Here is an 18,349-nt window from a genome sequence, read left to right as displayed (position 1 = left end):
AACTTGCGAGAATGTTGTATTCCCATTCTACTGCAAATTGCTTCCCTGTGTCTTTAGCCATCGGAGCGTATTCTGTTTTGGTTAAAACGGCACAGGCCATTGGTAACACTGCAACAAAAGATGGATAAAGCATTTAGGGTTTGGGAAAAAATGGTTGTGTGTTTCTGTGTTTCTAACAGGTAAATAGTTGGGCGCATATGTTTTTGAATGTCTGACTAAATATTATATTGAATTGTTTTAAATTATAAATAACTAATATATTCATAGAACGTAAATTTAAAAAGTTTAAATATTGTGTATGCAACTACAAAAAAGTGAACTCTGCAGCTGCATGTTTTTATTTTAACTAGTCGGTCAAAAATGACAAACTAGAAAAAAACTATTCCAGTATTTTCATTTTCAAATTCATGTTAGCTGACCAGTCTCACTTCCCAGTGACTACTAAACGATACTTAGTTTACAAACAAAATATTAATTAGGCCTAGTGGTGAAATTGACTTGAATTTATTGAAAAAACTACTACCGCGAGTGTTTATAGTAGATGGATTCTCTACGTTAGTTGTTGAACACTTTCATAAATATTCTGTTATTATTAACTAGTTCAATCAATTTTGTCAGCATTTTAAAACAAGGTTTTAAACTGGTATTTTAAATTGGTGTATTTCAAAAGACAAGTAAGTAAGCTACTAAGTCTTAGTTACATTTTAAAAATATGATTAGATAAAACCGTTCTATTACTTTTCTACATTTCAGCTAGGCTATAGTTGGTAAATGTAAAATTAAGGTAGGCTACTTTTATGTTAGCCTGATGCCACTCTGCTTCTTTGTTATTAGGCTAGGCCTATAAAATTAGGTAAATACAGATGTAGGAAATATAATTAATATGAACTTGAAATACTCTTACAAGAGCAAAACATGAAGAGTCAGATTAAACTCTGATATTCTTTACTATGAACACTTAAATAGTATCTCTCTGATGACAATAGACAATAGACAATAGATGTATACTTACTTTCATTTGATAAAATTCATAGGGCTCCCATCGTATTACATCATGAAAGCTTTAACTAAGTAGTGTAAGGACTTTGATTTTGAATATTATGCGTGAGGCCGCAGGTAACAGTTAGTATATATTTATGTACCCATTTAGAAATATCATTTTGAGTATATCCTAAAATAGGATGTTTGGATCATTTTCTTTGAAGTTTGTTTTTGGCGATGGAAGGATTGTGGGAAAAAAACTCACTCCTGTTCTCTCATTTGTTGCCGCCTTCTTGTTTCTGCCATGATGATTGCCATTTACTAAATTGGCCTCTGGTCAAATGTAGGTTGTTGGTCATCTGATTCAGACCTATTGTGACCTGTATTCTGTAGTTCAGTTTTAATTATTAGTGTTATGTTCTGTTTTTATTAAGTGTATGTTTTAGAAAGGATTAATGTGTTGAATACCTAACTTATATCAGTTATGTGAACTACTGTGTGACAAATATATTTTTTTAATGGTACATCTGAATTGGCAATGAATATTAGTTGCTACAAACCTTCATTTTTAACATTACATTTTTATAAATAACTCTTTCAGTGCCAATAACCATACAGTATAGATGTCAACAGTATTCTTAGAAATACCAACGTCCTTATATAGTACGGAATGTCAGATTTATAGTTTACAGGCTGGGCTATAGTATAATAAGCGACCACCATGACAATCGAATCAATTATCAAATACAAAAACATTTTACCTATCAATATTCATAATTAATAATTGCCAGCTGTTTTTAATTATGTATCTGTGGCTTAAATTTAGGAACTATTTCGAAGGATGTTTTTCATTTTCACCATACAGCCAATAACCATACAGTATAGATGTCAACAGTATTCTTAGAAATACCAACGTCCTTATATAGTACGGAATGTCAGATTTATAGTTTACAGGCTGGGCTATAGTATAATAAGCGATTACCATGACAATCGAATCAATTATCAAATACAAAAACATTTTACCTATCAATATCCATAATTAATAATTGCCAGCTGTTTTTAATTATGTATCTGTGGCTTAAATTTAGGAACTATTTCGAAGGATGTTTTTCATTTTCACCAGATGTATATGGGCAACCAAATCCTGCACTGATGGCCAGGGGCATTTCCAATGAGGGCTTCGAAGCCACCCCATACTTCTGGCAAAAACAGAAAAAAAATCTCTCGAGATAGTACCCTAATTTGAGCTCAGATCATGAGCATATATAAAGGTTATCTTTAACTTTGGTACTACTAGTAACATATTTATGATAACTTAATCGAAATCTACTATCTAAATTATATAATTCCTAGCCTCATTGCTTGCACAATATAGGCTGTTACAAATTACTGAGTAACCTAATTCTAGAAAGGCGTCATGAGAACGCCAAATCGTTCAGCCCTGTTGTTACTGAAATAACAGGGTGTTATTTAACACATTATGGTAACACTTTATCCTGATAATAGGTTTCCACTGAATAACCCTGTTACTGACGCTATTACATTATAAATCCCTTCTTACTCTAATGGCCGTAACTACAATGGCGATTTACATGCCATTTATGTCATAAGGTGTCTGACAGTTTATCATTAAAAATAGTAAATAAGTAGCTAAATGTTAACTGTTTTGTTTGTTACATTTTATAAATAAATATACATAATCTATATATTGAAGACTTTTTTTTTCCTTCCTGAGGGAAAAGGACAGTTTGTCCCCGCGCTTAGTCCTAAAAGGACCTTTGCACCTCCCTTACTTTAATTTTGTGCCCTCAAAGTCCGAGGCTTTTGCAAAAACCAATCAGATTTAAGTGTTCCTGTTCTCTAATGTCCTTGGAGCTGAGGAGATATGCTCCCAGGTATCTTTTTCGAGTTTCTACGATGGCAGGACAATCTAACCAAATGCGCTCCACTGACTCCTCCTCCTCTCCACAGAGTCTACATTCGTTACTCTGACTAAGGCCTACCTTTATAAGGTCCTTAGAGGGCCATGTCCTGTCAACATTCCTAATATCAGTCATATATCCTCCTTATTCTGGTCTAGGAGAGCTGTCCACCCTTTAACGTAAGGAGAGATAAACAATTTGAATAGTCTTAATCCTGAGGCTCTACTCCAATTATTGTGTCTTGTCCTCTTTTCCCAATCTTTGACCAGAGCTTTAATGTTGGAGAAGGCTATCCCACAACCTGGCTCAGGCCCCACCATTGTGGATTCCGCTCCCTTTTTGGCGAGGATGTCTGCTTTTTCAATTGAAGACTCTTGGAGCAATTGGAAAAACTTATAAATATTAATAAAAATGTAAATAATACATAACATTTCCAATTTATTTATTTTTCGTGTGAGGCCTTTCGAAACCGAAGGTTTCCTCATCAGGCGACTCCACAGGAAATGTTTTGTATTATTTACATTTATTAATATTTATAATTTATATAGTTTTTTTTTTTACTCATAATTAAATTATTACTTTTTATTAAATAAAAACAGGCCAACGGTACTGTAATTTAAAATACCTATAACGTAATTTGGTTTCAGTAATTATATCGAGGATTCATTACTCATGAATATCGGTGATTAGATAATCATGAATATCGGTGATTTGATAATCATGAATATTGATGAGTCAATTGTTATACACTGATTATACCAAAGCCACATGTCAGATGGTTAAACAGAATATGTCATATTTGGATGTTGCAATGTTTGTTAGTCTTGCTTTTGATCTAAATGTATCATTTGTATGTTTTATTTTTGTATTTTGATGATCCATGCCCTTCAATAACAAACCTCATAGTGATTCAGTCCAAGCAAACTTCACGACAATACGAGAACCAATTGCAAATGGTTTCTCCATTTGCTTTCCTTGATCCAAAACTATCTCACAAAAAATCACAATTTTTCTTATTAATAAAAAAAAAAACCATTATAGTTAGAATTTTTCATAAGCCAAGTTAGATCCCTCAAAAAAAGTATTTCAGTCCACTGAAAGATGTACACAATATATATATAAGTGATCAATGTTTATTGAAATTAAATTAGACTATTGCCACTTATACAAATTTAATGAATATAAATAAAAAGTCATTTTTACAGGTATTTGGTCTTCCAATCATATGTTAGTTTAGTTATTTAAACACATGTGAAAGAAACGGCCAATTACAAAATAATTCAATCGTAAAAAGTAAGGGCTCTGTGCAGTGCCGCATTTCCCTATAGGCCCACTAGGCCCAGGCCTAGGGCGCAAAATTTAAGGGGGCGCATAAATTTTAAAGTACACAAAAGAAAAAAGTTGTGGCGGCGGGTGGTGTTGGCGCTCAGCTGGGCGGGTGGCCAAGGTCAACTAGGTCCGGGGTGCGACGTTGACTCATTCATTGGTTCATTGCTTTTATTTATTCTAAACACTCATATATATATACTATTGTAATTATCTTTCATCTAAATTACGTAATTAAGAAATTTACTGCATTTCTACGTCAGTGTAATCAGAGTCCTCTGGGGGGGGGGGGGGCGCTCTTTGGTCTGTAGGCCTAGGGGCGCCGAATTTGTAAATGCGGCCCTGGCTCTGTGGTGTAATGTTAGCACTTTCACCTGGCAAGTGAGAGATCCGGGTTCGAGTCCCAGTAGAGCAAGTACTTTTATGATTCAATATTTATTGAAATTATATATGTATATGTAGATATGTTGATTTATATGTGATTTTAATTTCAGATTGTAAACCTACATCAGTATGTCAGATGGAAATAGATCCTATTTAGATAGGCGTTCAAAGAGGGTGGAACCTTATAAGTCTCTTGTGTCTGGACGGAAAATTCTTCTCAACAAGAGTTATGTCATGGGATTCAGAAGATCTCAGTCTTATAAGAGATATTCAAACTATGAAGGTTATGGGAATGACAAAGAAAATAAGGTAATGAATACATTACTTTTATTTCTTCTTTTGTGTACCAGTCTCTGATTTTCTTGCCCAAATACTGATTACATCTGATTTTGACTAGTTGGAAGAAATATGAAGAAATCCCATGGAGTGAATTACAATTATGTTCCAGTTAGGCAATATCCAGATATAAATTATACTTTTTATTGGATTAACATTCAGAAAGAAAAACACAGTGATTTAAACATGTCTTACTATTACCTTTAAAACAAATATGTTAAATGAGAGATAAAACAGTACATACACTATACACATAGGTGATATAACACTTTATTTAACAAAATTATTGAAAGCAATTAATTTTTGGTCCGAATTATAGTGGTTGTTTAATCTATTTAAAATCTGTATGAGATTGCCTACTCCTGTCAAAATATAACCATACAAGTTTTTATTAACAATATCAAAATGAATTCTTTAAAATTCCTTACTGACTACTGTATTAATGTTTTAAAAGGTTAGCAGAATTAAGGAAACTGTCATTGTTACTAAGGTCCTCATAAGGCCTTCTTCATTATTGTTCGTCCGTCTTTCCATCTTTCTTATAATTCTTGATAGAATGGTCGTAGAGATTTGAAACTTGAATTGTAGGTTCCTCATGTTCCAAAGAAGAACCATATTGATTTTGATTTTGGGGTCAAAGAGCATCCTGTTTGTCTGGATGCCCCACTGCGCCAAAACTGTTAAGCCTCTCCACTAGATCTCACCGCTCCTGCAATATAATGAATGATCGGCTATTCTTCAACGATTGGCTTTATTATAGTTTTCAGTTAACTTGTTAATGGCTTTAACTTGTCAATGTAGTTATCAAGCTTTGGCGAACCTCTTTCGACCTTGATATTCGAGAAATATTTATTTCCAGCTGTAAAGTGGAATGAAATTTTTGTTACAACATTGTAAGATCGGTTGACAACACTGATGTAGTTTGTTATTGTTGTTAATCACAGTATTGTCCAATGTTTTTTTTTTTTTTTTTTTTTTTTTGAAATATGCATTAGTGTTTTATTTCTTTTTGATAATTTCCCATTACTACTACTTGTTACAGGGGGAGAGATTCCATGTGGTCTCCTAGATGCATGGCTGGCAAGGAGGGAGAGCGGTGGCAGAGGGGAACTGGCTTACAGACTGGCTTCCCCCTCCATTCCACATGAGTAGTACGCTACTTCTCATTGTTGAGCCGAGGACCACAAGGAATCTCTCGGCCTATACTATTATTAATTATTACCACTCTATGCCTACTTTTAAGTAAAGTTCAGCATTGATTAATGTATGTTTACTTAAAAATAGTCTCGGATCTCAGGAATACGTTATATATTGGTCATTCTATGTCAAATCAACCAATGGTCTGGACCTTGATCTCTCAGATTTGTTTTGTATGGAAATTGAACCTACCAATATAGTTACTATACTAGTTAAAATTAAAAATTTTACATTACTCTGCCTTTTTGTTTTTGAGTAATAGGCTTTTAAATATCTACAAAAGCTAGCTTTTTTTTATCATGTCTCATTATTTTCTAAACAATGTAGCTAAAAAAAGTATAAAAGCTTAAAAGCTCGAGTTTGCTGCATTCTTTTCCATTTGATATATCACTTGACTATTTTGTTTATTTTGAATTTATTTAAATCCTCCAAAAAAAAAAAAACAGTTTTTGAATAACATAGATTCAAGATTCAAGATTTTATTCATCATTAATCATACAGTGATGCAATAGATTTCGTCAATATCAATACAACATAATTTTACTTTTTATTGCTTGTTGAGTTGTTGGTAACTACTATATTTAAATGAAGGTTTAAATAAATATAGAAAAATAAATGTAGAATAACATAATAAATAGCTACAACACTATATACAGTACACTGTAATAGTTTTTAACATTAAAAACATAGATTATCAATAGATTAAAAGACATACTATATAACCACTATATTTAAGTGAAAATTAAAACAAATATAAAACATTATAAATAGTTATAACACTATATAAACTACACTGTAATAGCTTCAACAATAAAAACGTAAATTATTAATAGACTAAAAGACATACATTTATGAATAAATAATTAGACAACAGTTAAAAACACAAAAAACATAAACTAATAAAATTTAAAACAATGAACAGTGAATAGACTATATACATTACATCAAAATTCATTAAAATACATACATTTAACTATCTAATCTGAATTTAGCTTTGATTAAAAAATTAGTAAAAGATGTCCTTAAATTTACCATAATCAGTAGCTAGATAGTCATCAACCTTGTAGAAAACTTGTTCCTTTAACCACTTTTCTCAAGCAATATTTGAATTTATTAACAGAGACAGTGTGAGCGGATTGAGGCAATTTGTTAAATAATCGATTTTTCATGCAAAAATATGCTGTTATTTGTTTTTGTAAGTCTAGCAGGTAGTAAATCTAGGGCATAGTTATTTCTTGTGTTATAGTTATGTATATCAGATCTAATTTTATATTTATGCAAATTTTCTTTTACGTTTATTAGACAGAAATATATATATAAACATGGGAGTGTCATTATTTTTAATTCTTTGAAAATGGGAAAACAAGATTCACGATTGTCCAGTCCTTTTATGGTCCGTATAGCATATTTTTGCCATCTAAAAACTTGTTCCATATAAGTACTATTTCCCCATAAAGTAACGCCATATACAATCTGAGAGTGAAAAAAAGGCATAATACGCATTGATCAACATATCACTACTAACACACAGTTTAAGTTTTCTTAGTAAATAAATGATTTTAGATAGCTTTTTGCAAAGGTATTTTATATGTACATCCCATTTCAAACTGCTGTCTAAGTATAGGCCAAGTAGTTTAATAGACTCTGCTTCAGTTAATTTAGTTAGTGAAAAAATAATTGATTCTGTCTTTTTTTTATTTATATTTAAATGATTTGTTTTAAACCAGCTCTCTGCAATATTCATTGATACATTCTGATCTATTTGCAATTTTCTCATGTCTTTTCCACTCCAAACTAAAGTAGTATCATCTGCATATAATACCGATTTGCATGGTATATTACCTGGGAAATCATTTATTGCTATTAAAAATAGGAATGGTCCCAATACAGATCCCTGGGGAACACCAGATTTAATTAATTGAAAATTAGATCCATCATTATTTTGATATACCATTTGTTTCCTGTTACACAAGTAGGATGTCATTAAGCCAAGTTCCACACCCCCCAAACCATAACATTGCAATTTTTCCAATAATATTTCATGAGAGACACAATCAAAAGCTTTGGTCAGGTCAATCAGAGTAGCACATGTCAATATTTTATCTTCAAAACCGTTCAAAATATAATTAATAACACATTCAACGGCCTTAATTGTATTCAAACCTGGTATAAAAACCAAACTGTTCAACACAAAGCAAATTATTATTAACAAAAAAATTATATAATTGATCTTTAATACATGCCTCAAAAACTTTACTTATTACGGGGATTAATGATATTGGTCTGTAACTTGATGGATCAGACTTTTTTTCCTTTCTTATAGATTGGTATTACCTTTGTAAATAAAATATATCCTTAAATTCTTTTAAATTTGTAAACTCTATAACTTACATATATGTAAAACATCAGAATGGGACATAAATGGGTTCTTATTTAAAAAATATTTTGCAACTGGAATACACATCATTTTGATGTGAGCAGCCATTTCTGTGTACTTTAAGTATGATACTGTGTTCTACAATCAGTTAGGTGCGAAAATATCTTCCTTTTATGTATTATGTAAAAATGTTATTTTTAGTGCATTTCAAATTTTTGTTATTTTTTATATATCGTTGGCCTAATTGTAAAACCTCGTAACTGCCAAATACCAAATTTTACAGGAGAGCAAAAAAAGTGATTTTATTTAGTTGATTTTGTTTTTTTGTTTTAAAACCTAGTATTTTAGATCATGTTGTGAAGTAATAGAAATTATTAAAACGATTTTACCAATAAATATTTGTGTGTATTGATGTACTGGGAGTTACGAGGTTTGTACTAAAATACTATTGGAGTTACATGTTTTCACAACAAGGAGTTTACGTGTCCTCCATTTTGCTCATTATTCATTTCCCTAGATATTGTGGAGTTAAATGGACAAGTTTAAAAAAACATATTTACTTTGCTAGTGATATAGTGTATAACAAACTAAACACTAACTATAATTACAAGGTTAAAAAATTAAAACTCATTTAAGAACAAGAAATTTATTTTACATTATGTATCGTATTAGTAATGTGGGCAAATTGTCATAAAATGCATGGTAGTCACTGGGTAGGATCATCTTTAACTCCTGCAGATGGTTGAACTTGGACCTTGGAATTTTTAATCTAGCAGAGTACAACTGAGGAAAGTCAAACTTGCCAAGTAAATAAAATAATTCTTCGACACCAGAATTGAAGTTAGATTTCTCCTTCGGTTTAGATTGTTTGGTAGAGGATTTTTTTCTCGTTGGTCTCACAGAGGTAGTCATATTGCTGAGATTTTCCCGTTGTTTCTTTTTTATTCTTCGGGTCGAAAATTGGAAGCAGCTTGTAGTCATCCTCGTAGTTAATTTTATAGGATATTTTACCATCTTCAGTAAATAAAAGGCAGCGTATATTCTATGACTTTTGGTTGACCTACACCAACTCCTGGCCTAATAGATTTAACTGGCATTGCTTTATTGAAATCTTTAAAAAACGTGTGTTCCAGGTATTTTACATGGTAAGGTTGAGGGTTCTTCCTAGCCTTCTTGCAAATTGCAGCATATTCAGCAGGAATGTTTATGTCTTTGTTTTTCAGACATATCTCTATAATGGAATGCATGGAATCGCGCATTCCATTGAGTATGTCCTCTCTCTAAATACTTTTGTTCAATGATAATCTGATGCCTTTTAGCTAAGTGCATTAAGGCATTTGCTAAAGTAGCACATCTATTTTGGTAATTACAACCCATCGCTGTAAATACTAACTTTTTTGCTCTCATTTCTTAAAGGAAGTTGTGAAACGATAAAATCCCTTAAAATAGTCGCAAATTCATTGGCTGTAAGCTGGCCTTCACACATCGTTCCATAGGTAACAATAGCCATCTTTTGTCTTTAGGTCAAACACTGTTCATATTGTGAACAGCTAATTTACAACGGTAATATAAAGCTGATGCATTAGACCTCGGACTAAGCAGCAATGACTGCAGGTCAGTTGTGTATACGTGCTCTTCATTTTCTTTATCATTTTCCTTCGACTTTCTTGCTTCTTCTTTTTTATTAATGTGTTCATCAAATGCTTCTTTGTCAATCCTGTTGTGTTTGTAGGCTATACATTGATCACACTGATCTTTTTTGGGCCTATATAAACCTAAGTTTAATTCTTCGAACATTTTATGAAACGAGCAACTGGATAGTGGAATCATTCCCTTTCCTTTACACCAATCCTGGCAATAGAATTCATACCAATTTAGCTTTTGATGACCACATGGGTTCCAAGTAAAGTTTCTTAGATGATGCCCTACAATAATGGCTCTCTACCTGTGGTAGTGATTCACAAAACTCTTTCATTGCGTTATGCCTTTTGGTAAGCTCTTCTCGTTTTGATTTACCATTGGTTTGAATTGATCTACTTTTAGGTCTGGAGCTAGAGACGCCATTTTCTTCATTACCAATATCATCTTCATTGCTCTCAACACTGGTATGATCACTTTTACTTTTTTCTTTAATCCAGTTAAGTAAGGTTCCATTCTCCGATATTTATCGTAGCCAAAAAGGTGCTCCTGCAAACTCGCTGTTTTTTGTTATCTACAGTGAAATAAAACTCATGAGAGAATTTTCTTCTTGATTTATCTTCCTCTTTTCTGTCTCTTGCCCTCCCAGTCCAAACGTACTTAAGTTAACCCTTTGGACATAACATTTTTTAGATTCCCAGGATAATTCCCAGAAACTCATTAAAAATGTTCTTTCTTCTGATTGTCTGTTAAGGATTTGCAGTAAAATTTTGCACTTTTACATTTGCATCTGACATCTTTTATTTCTCTTGGTGGCTTAGTTACGACAAATTTATTTTTTCCATTTACTAACTTTCTCCCTTTGTACTGTTTTCCTTTTTCCCTCAACAACTTTGCCTTTTTATACTCCCAATCATCCTCTTTCACCATGTGCCTTTTTCTCCTGCTACGTTGACTGTCGTTTAACATGGGTCTTACGTCACTTTCATTGGCATCATTAGAATTAGCTTCACCAGGTTGCTGATGTTCATTTATTTCTTGAAGTATTATGCTTTGATGCAGAACGTCTTGATTAGTTTTCAACTAAATTGTCTATCATCTCATTATCATGAGTATCATCTGTCATATTATTTGTTTCCTGAGGTACTATGCTTTTCGGCACAACTTCACTATTAATTTCAAGTAGATTTTCTATCATCCCATTGTCATTATGAGCTTCACCCCTCAAACTGAATAGTTAAAATTCCCTCATTTGTAGTATCATGTTGTCCAACAGTGCTATGGGTCTTTCATTACCATTAAATAAACTTTGCGCTGTATCTAATATTTCATTCGAACTGAAGGTAAAGTCACTTAAAATGTTATGAAGATCCTCAGTTTCTGTTCTGTTATCTTCTACTTGTAAAAGAGAACCATCTGATTGCAATATAAGAAACTGGCTGGATAATGCATCGTTCAAAAGATTATTTTCCACTTGATATTCAATTTCCAATGACTCGTCAATAAAAGTTGTTTCAGCTTGGCATTCATTGACCAATGCCTCATCAAACAAGGTATTCTCTTCTTGACATTCTATGTCCAATGTTTCGTCAATCAAAGTATTTTTAACTTGGCATTCAATTTCCGGAGGAATAACCTCATTTTTTGCATATTCATGTTTAGTGCTTGATGTTGATTCTGATGGCTTTTGACAGCCATTTGAGGGATCTTCATTTTGTGTTGATTTTTTCTGCCTTTTTTTTTAAAATATCTAATATAAGTTTACCTCGTGAGGCCACCTGGAACAAAATGTTTCAATCAGGTTTTCTGGCATTTGAAATAACGATTGTGTTCCTTGTCCTGTAACTCCACAACAAGTATCTGTCTCTAAACGGATTCTTATAAAAAAATCTTGTAACTCCAACAGTGTGATTATTTGCAAAAACACGTAACTCCAGGAATCAGATACTAACAAAACACGTAACTCCTGATTTTATTAGTAACTTTATTGGTTTATAACAACTTAAGGGCAAGACGGGTTAAATTATCTATTTAGAGTTATGTTTAATGCCTTCTACAACCTGTAATACACTAACAATTACAAGAAAAATAATTAATAACTATAAACTGGTAACTCCGAAATTGCATTTCATAACCACAAAATGCTGAAGTGGTAAAACATTGTAACTCCACCTTAAACATTTTTAATTTAAATGAAGTACTTAATAACTATGATTGTAATATAGCGTCATAATATTCATAAAGTTCTACTTACAGTACTTCCTTTAGTAGGTTCCAAAGGTCAAGACAATACGTTTTTACACCAGAAATATAAACAAACTAACAGCACTGACACGGCACTCTGAGCAAGCCTATGGTTTACACACAAGCACATGGAGTTAGCAGGTTTGCAAAAAACAAAATTCCCTATTAAAAGATACGAGGTTTGAAAATTCCCCTTTTTCTATATTCACAGTATTTTTGGGAGTTAAGAGACTTAATATTTTGAGTCTTCTGGTTTGTTTAATGATAGTCAGTATGGTTATCGTCCTGGTAGATCAACTACACATGCCATTGATGGCTTAATTAATCAACTTTTACTTTTACTGACCTTAGAGAGTAAAAATGCTGCCCAGGTCACCTTATGTGACCTGAGTAAAGCATTTGACACAGTCAACCATGTAATTTTATTGAGTAAGTTGGAATGTTACGGTTTCTATGGCAAAGATTTAGGAAATTTTGAAGTCATATCTTTCAGAGCGTAAGCAATTGGTCGACCACAAATGGCAGTTTGTCTGAAGTTTTAGAATTTAAGTTGGGAGTACCTCAGGGGTCTGTTTTAGGGCCTATACTCTTTCTAGTTTTAATTAATGACCTAAGCAATAATTTGTCCTGTTACTCTACAATATATGCAGATGATACAACATTGTTATCTTATCATAATGATGTGGATCAGCTAAAAATAATTTCAGAAAACACATTGTTAGAGGCAACTCATTGGTTTGAAACTAATGGGACTATTCCTAAATAAAGAAAAAACACAGCATCTGTTGGTAACCTTAAAAACAGAAGATCTCTTAGATTCATTAAGTACAGTGAAGCTTTTAGGTGTAAAATATTGATTCTAATCTGTCATGGAAAACTCATATAGCCTATATCTGTAAGAGATTGTCTAGAGTGATTTATTTACTTGCAAACCTTAAAAAATAAAGTGTCTCCAAGATATTTAAGAATGGCCTATTTTTCATTTTTTGAAAGTATTATAAGATATTGTTTAATTGTGTGGGGTAATGGAATAGGCATTCAAAAGGTTCTTATTGTACAAAAAAAAGCTATACGAATCAAAACTGGCTCTAATCCGCGTGATCACTGTCGACCTCTTTTTTAGGCAATTAAACATTTTAACTGTTGTAAATTTGTATATATTTTGATGTATTAATGGTAATAAAGAAAAATCTGCATCTTTATACACAAAGAAATGCCATACACTCTCATAATACACGAAACCAAGAAAGAATTGAGCTGCCTAGATTAAGACTTTCAAAATCAATGAATTACCATAAAAACATGGGAATAAGGCTTTTCAATAAGTTTACCAGTTTCTTGGAAAAATTTAAACCATCGTAAATTTTCAGAGAGATTACATGAATGGCTTGTAAATAATCCACTATACAACCTAGAAGAATATTTTAAATTTAATTTTAACACTTAGTCTAGATTGTGTATAGGCTAGTGAGTACTATTGCTTAATAGGATTGTTTTTAAAAACACTATTGTGACAAATTAGTCAACTAATAGTTTCTAGTATTGACGATGTCTATTGCTTGTTATGTGACTTGCCGAAAGATAAATAAATGTCTTTAATTGTCTTTAATAATAATTGTCTTTAATTGTCTTTAAAAACTTACCTAGGTGTGTAGAAATCACCAATAGCAACCTAACGAAATAATAAACCCAAAAATCGCCATATTTGGGAGTTATGAGGTTTTTACAATTAGGCCAACGATATATCGTCCATTAAGTTATTTTCACTATCCTTGAGTGCGTTATCATTATGCAAACAAAGCCAATCTCTTATTTGTGTGTTGGTTATTTCCATGATAAAACCAATTTCTATGTTTATATTCGTTTAGCCAAGCACCTTTATTCGCATTTGAAATCTGATCAGAAGTATGCAAATTACAGAATGCTAAAATGTGTTTTTTTTTTTTTACTTTGTGTCTAAAAAAACTATAGATATATTACATACTAAACATATTATTGAATTTTTGTAAATAATATTTTATTTGCAGTTGGTTTTGTCTATATTGGTTGGTACATCACTGCGAGTCTGCCATGTCTATTTGTGGACCACAGCTGATTGGTCATACACAAATTACTGATAGCTAAACCGTGTTATTATTCTTTGTTTACAGTTAATTTTTTTATATTCATTTTCGTGCATCGCTGCATACATTTGTGGATGACGACAGCTGATTGGCAATACACAAATTACGAATGGCTAAAAAACATTTTTGTAGTACTATGTGTACCAAAGAACTTACAGACGTAATGTAATTAATTAGATTCAACTATTACTAGTATGACATTTCTACAAAAGAAAAACAACATAGCATACAATTAAATGTCAGAGATAATTGAAATGTTTATGACTGATTTCCGACAAATCAGAAATATGCACAGAAGTTTTTCAAATATTAAACATATTAAATGAAAAAATTAAATGGTAATTGTTATAGTTCCGTTTGAGGCTGATCACATAGGAACAGCATACTAGTACCTGTCTCTGAAATATAAGCATATTTGGTTTGCACATGAAACTTTCTACAGCACCTCAATATGCAAAAATGCTATTTTATGATTTCATAATTTCAAGTTTTTCCTCTGGAGGACCCCTAGACTCCCCTTTTTTCTGAAGGGTATTACAAAACCCCCAAACTCCTAGGATGTTACAGTTCTGCCACCTCTAATTGTACAAATTAAGCACTGGTAACTATTAAACAATATTTGTGTTTCTAGGAGGATCAAATGTCAACGCAGTCCGAGTTTGAGTTGACTTCAGTTATGACAAGATCGGCTGCTCGAAAATACAGAACTGTTGGGGCAATTCATAACAAGGTTGACTTAGTAGAAGAAATGAAAAAAATTGGAAAAAGATGGTCACCAAATATTTCATACCCTCTACCTGAACCAATTGATGATCATATGATTTTAAAAGGCAGTATTGCTAAATCATTTGATCAAGTAATGTCCTTTTGCAAGTGTGCTTTGGCACTGAAAGCTGAGAACTCTGTGAAGAGTCAAGAAATTCCTGAAGATTGCTGGGAGTTGGGAGGACAGACTGCAAGTTTTATAGACCTCTCTCCATATTTGACACAAGAGCCGATAATAGTTAATGGAAATGATGAGACTCAAATCACTCTTCACCTGAATGAGAACTTGTTACCACAACACTATATCAACATAATACCATTTAGTGAAGAACAGAATGGAGCTTTGGTCATTCAAGAGTATGAAGAAGATTATAAAACAATTACCAGCACTAGCCACTCTAGAGATGGGTACATTTCAGAAAATACATATCTTTCAAACTCTAACTCGTATTTAAAAGCCAATAATACCAGTACCCAGAACTTCCTTCCTTTTGATCCCATGATATCGATTCATAATGATCACACATATGCTCAGAAATATTTTGATCCTGGCAGTCCCCTACAGAGTAATTCAGAAAATGTAGGGTTAACAGATGAATTTAAACTGGAAGATGGATTGAAAGACCTATTGTTGAATACAGCCATATTGCAATGTATAATATGTGGTGTACCCCCCCAAGAAATGGCATCATATCTTGAAAATGCTAAGAATAATATTGATGTAATACCATTTGTATAGTGTTCCAACCACCAATTGCCCATTTAATTAATTGTATAACTTAATATTACATTTCATGTCTTAGTTTTTAATTTTAAAAAGTTTAGGGCTTAGCTATTGCTTTACGTGAAATTCTGTTATTTTAATTTGTTTAGCGTGTTTTTGTTGTGAAACACTGTTGTATGGATACTGTTTCTGCATATGAAATAATGATCACACATATGCTCAGAAATATTTTGATCTTGACGGCCCATAACTGAGTCATTTAGAAAATTGATGTTTAAAGATGAATTCAAACTGGAAGATGGATTGAAAGACCTATTGTTGAATTCAGTCATATTGCAATGTATAACCTGTAGTGTACCCCCACAGTAAATGGCATCATACGTTGAAAATGCTAAGAATAATGTTGATGAAATACCAATTCTATAGTGTTCCAACCACCGATTGCCCATTTAATTGTGTAATTTTAAGTCACATTGCATGTCTTAGTTTTTAATTTTAAAAATTGTAGGTCCTATAAGGGCTTGTATTGGCTAATATGGTTTTGAAAAACTGTTATTTGAATTATAATGTATAGTATTTTGTTTGTGCGACACCTTTGTATAGTTTACTGTTTCTGCCAATGAAATTAAACCTACCAATAAACTCAGCTTTCAAAATACATAAATAAAAGCATCACTAAGTTAAAGATTATTTTAAGTTTGATACTTAGCCCAGATTAATTAGGTATTAATATAGTTAAAGACATTTTCCCAATAATCATTACTAGCTCACAAAATCTTTGTTGAAGGAATATAGATAGGTAATTTATTGGAACAATAATTAGTATTCAGAATTTGATGATTGTAGAAGTGATTGCTTTAATGCAGTTAACCAGAGAGATTTACAGTATTTATATGATGCATACAAAAGAGGCATTCTGTATAGAAGATAATGTTTCGTTTGGGTTGAGAGTCATGCAGTGTTATTATATGAAAATGCACCTACTAGTCATGAATTACAAGTTAAAACAAAGAGAGAATATATTTTGATATCATTGTTACAACTGAACTATAATATTGCCACCAGTTTGCAAACGGCCAGCCGGTCGAATTCTCCGCACACATCAGTTTTCATCGTCACAGTGGCACTGGATGGACAACCGTGACGGATAGTGGAAAATCGATATCAAATAGTTATGTTAAAAAAAAAAAAAAATTACCTCCACACGTGGCGATCGGTCAGACAATTCGAACTGTTCAAACTAAATCGTCCAAGCAATCGTTACGTGTTTGACGAGCATTACGCGTTTTATAGTCCATGTCTACAATTTTAAATAACACGATGTGACTGTGAATCACAGCTTTTCGGGTACTGATTTACTGTGTAATTGTGATGGCGTGATTCTGTTCTTATTTAATTTTAAGGCAAACTAAATATATAAGAACCTGTAATTTGTTACATTAATTAATTATGCTCGTATCCTGGGAACAATTGTGGAAATTTTGCTGCTGGAAATGAATCGCGGTAACTTCGTAGGAAATAACTTTGTGATGCTTTCGTGGTATTGTAACTTGGGCTGCCACCAGCTATGAAAACTGTGAAGTGTGGACTATTCTTTAATTTCGGGCCCCGGAAAAGAGTGTGACGATGATGCGTAAATTGTAATAAATAGATAATCTAGCTGAAAATCATCTGCGTAAAAAATGGTATTTTGTATATTACAGTTAGTATTGTTTATGTTCATGCATTGTCACGAGTTGGCTGTGAATATTCCCGGACGACGCAAATTACCGATAGCGAAAAACATTATTTTGTAGTACTATGTATATGAAAACATGTAATCCAACCTAACAAATTATTTTAGTTTACGAAACCTAATTTTTCCTGCAGTTACATGTTTATGTATGAGTACATGCTACGTGTATATATTCGCGGACAGCAGCAGATCGCCAGTACGCAATTTACCAATCGCAAAAACACGTTTTTCGTACTATCTATATACATATATAAACAAGGTATCGTGCTTTTATCGATAATATTTTACTTTCAGTTCGTATTTTCTTTATTTTGCCACATAATTGTCGTTACATAACGTAGCTGTGGTAACAAGGGTTGTTCAATATGAATGTGAGTTTAGCTCCAGTTCACCTTCCTCTTACTGCAGCGTCTGCGCATGATGCTGTTACAGCCAACTGTGCACCTGATGATACAATAACAATTCTATTTTAACTGTATTACACTTGTAATCTAGATCTCTCTCTGGTGTCAAAATTGTGTAAATTGTTCGATTTGAGCTTCGTCCTCGAATTGTTTTCGATCTCTAGATTGACGTGATTCCACGAGTCAAGTCTAT

General features: G+C 32.5%; 1 protein-coding gene across 1 annotated transcript; it reads left to right on the top strand.

Moving 5' to 3' along the window:
* The first annotated feature begins 382 nt into the window (after window positions 1-382).
* On the top strand, window positions 383-17,159 carry LOC124354739. Its single transcript, XM_046805407.1, has 3 exons — window positions 383-674; window positions 4,724-4,922; window positions 15,160-17,159. The coding sequence occupies exons 2-3, from the start codon at window positions 4,743-4,745 to the stop codon at window positions 16,030-16,032; spliced, it is 1,053 nt and encodes a 350-aa protein (XP_046661363.1). The 5' UTR covers window positions 383-674; window positions 4,724-4,742; the 3' UTR covers window positions 16,033-17,159.
* Window positions 17,160-18,349: the final 1,190 nt, after the last annotated feature.

The sequence above is a fragment of the Homalodisca vitripennis genome, chromosome 2, assembly GCF_021130785.1.
Source record: "Homalodisca vitripennis isolate AUS2020 chromosome 2, UT_GWSS_2.1, whole genome shotgun sequence".
Taxonomy (NCBI): domain Eukaryota; kingdom Metazoa; phylum Arthropoda; class Insecta; order Hemiptera; family Cicadellidae; genus Homalodisca; species Homalodisca vitripennis.
This window is presented reverse-complemented; position numbering and strand designations above follow the sequence as displayed.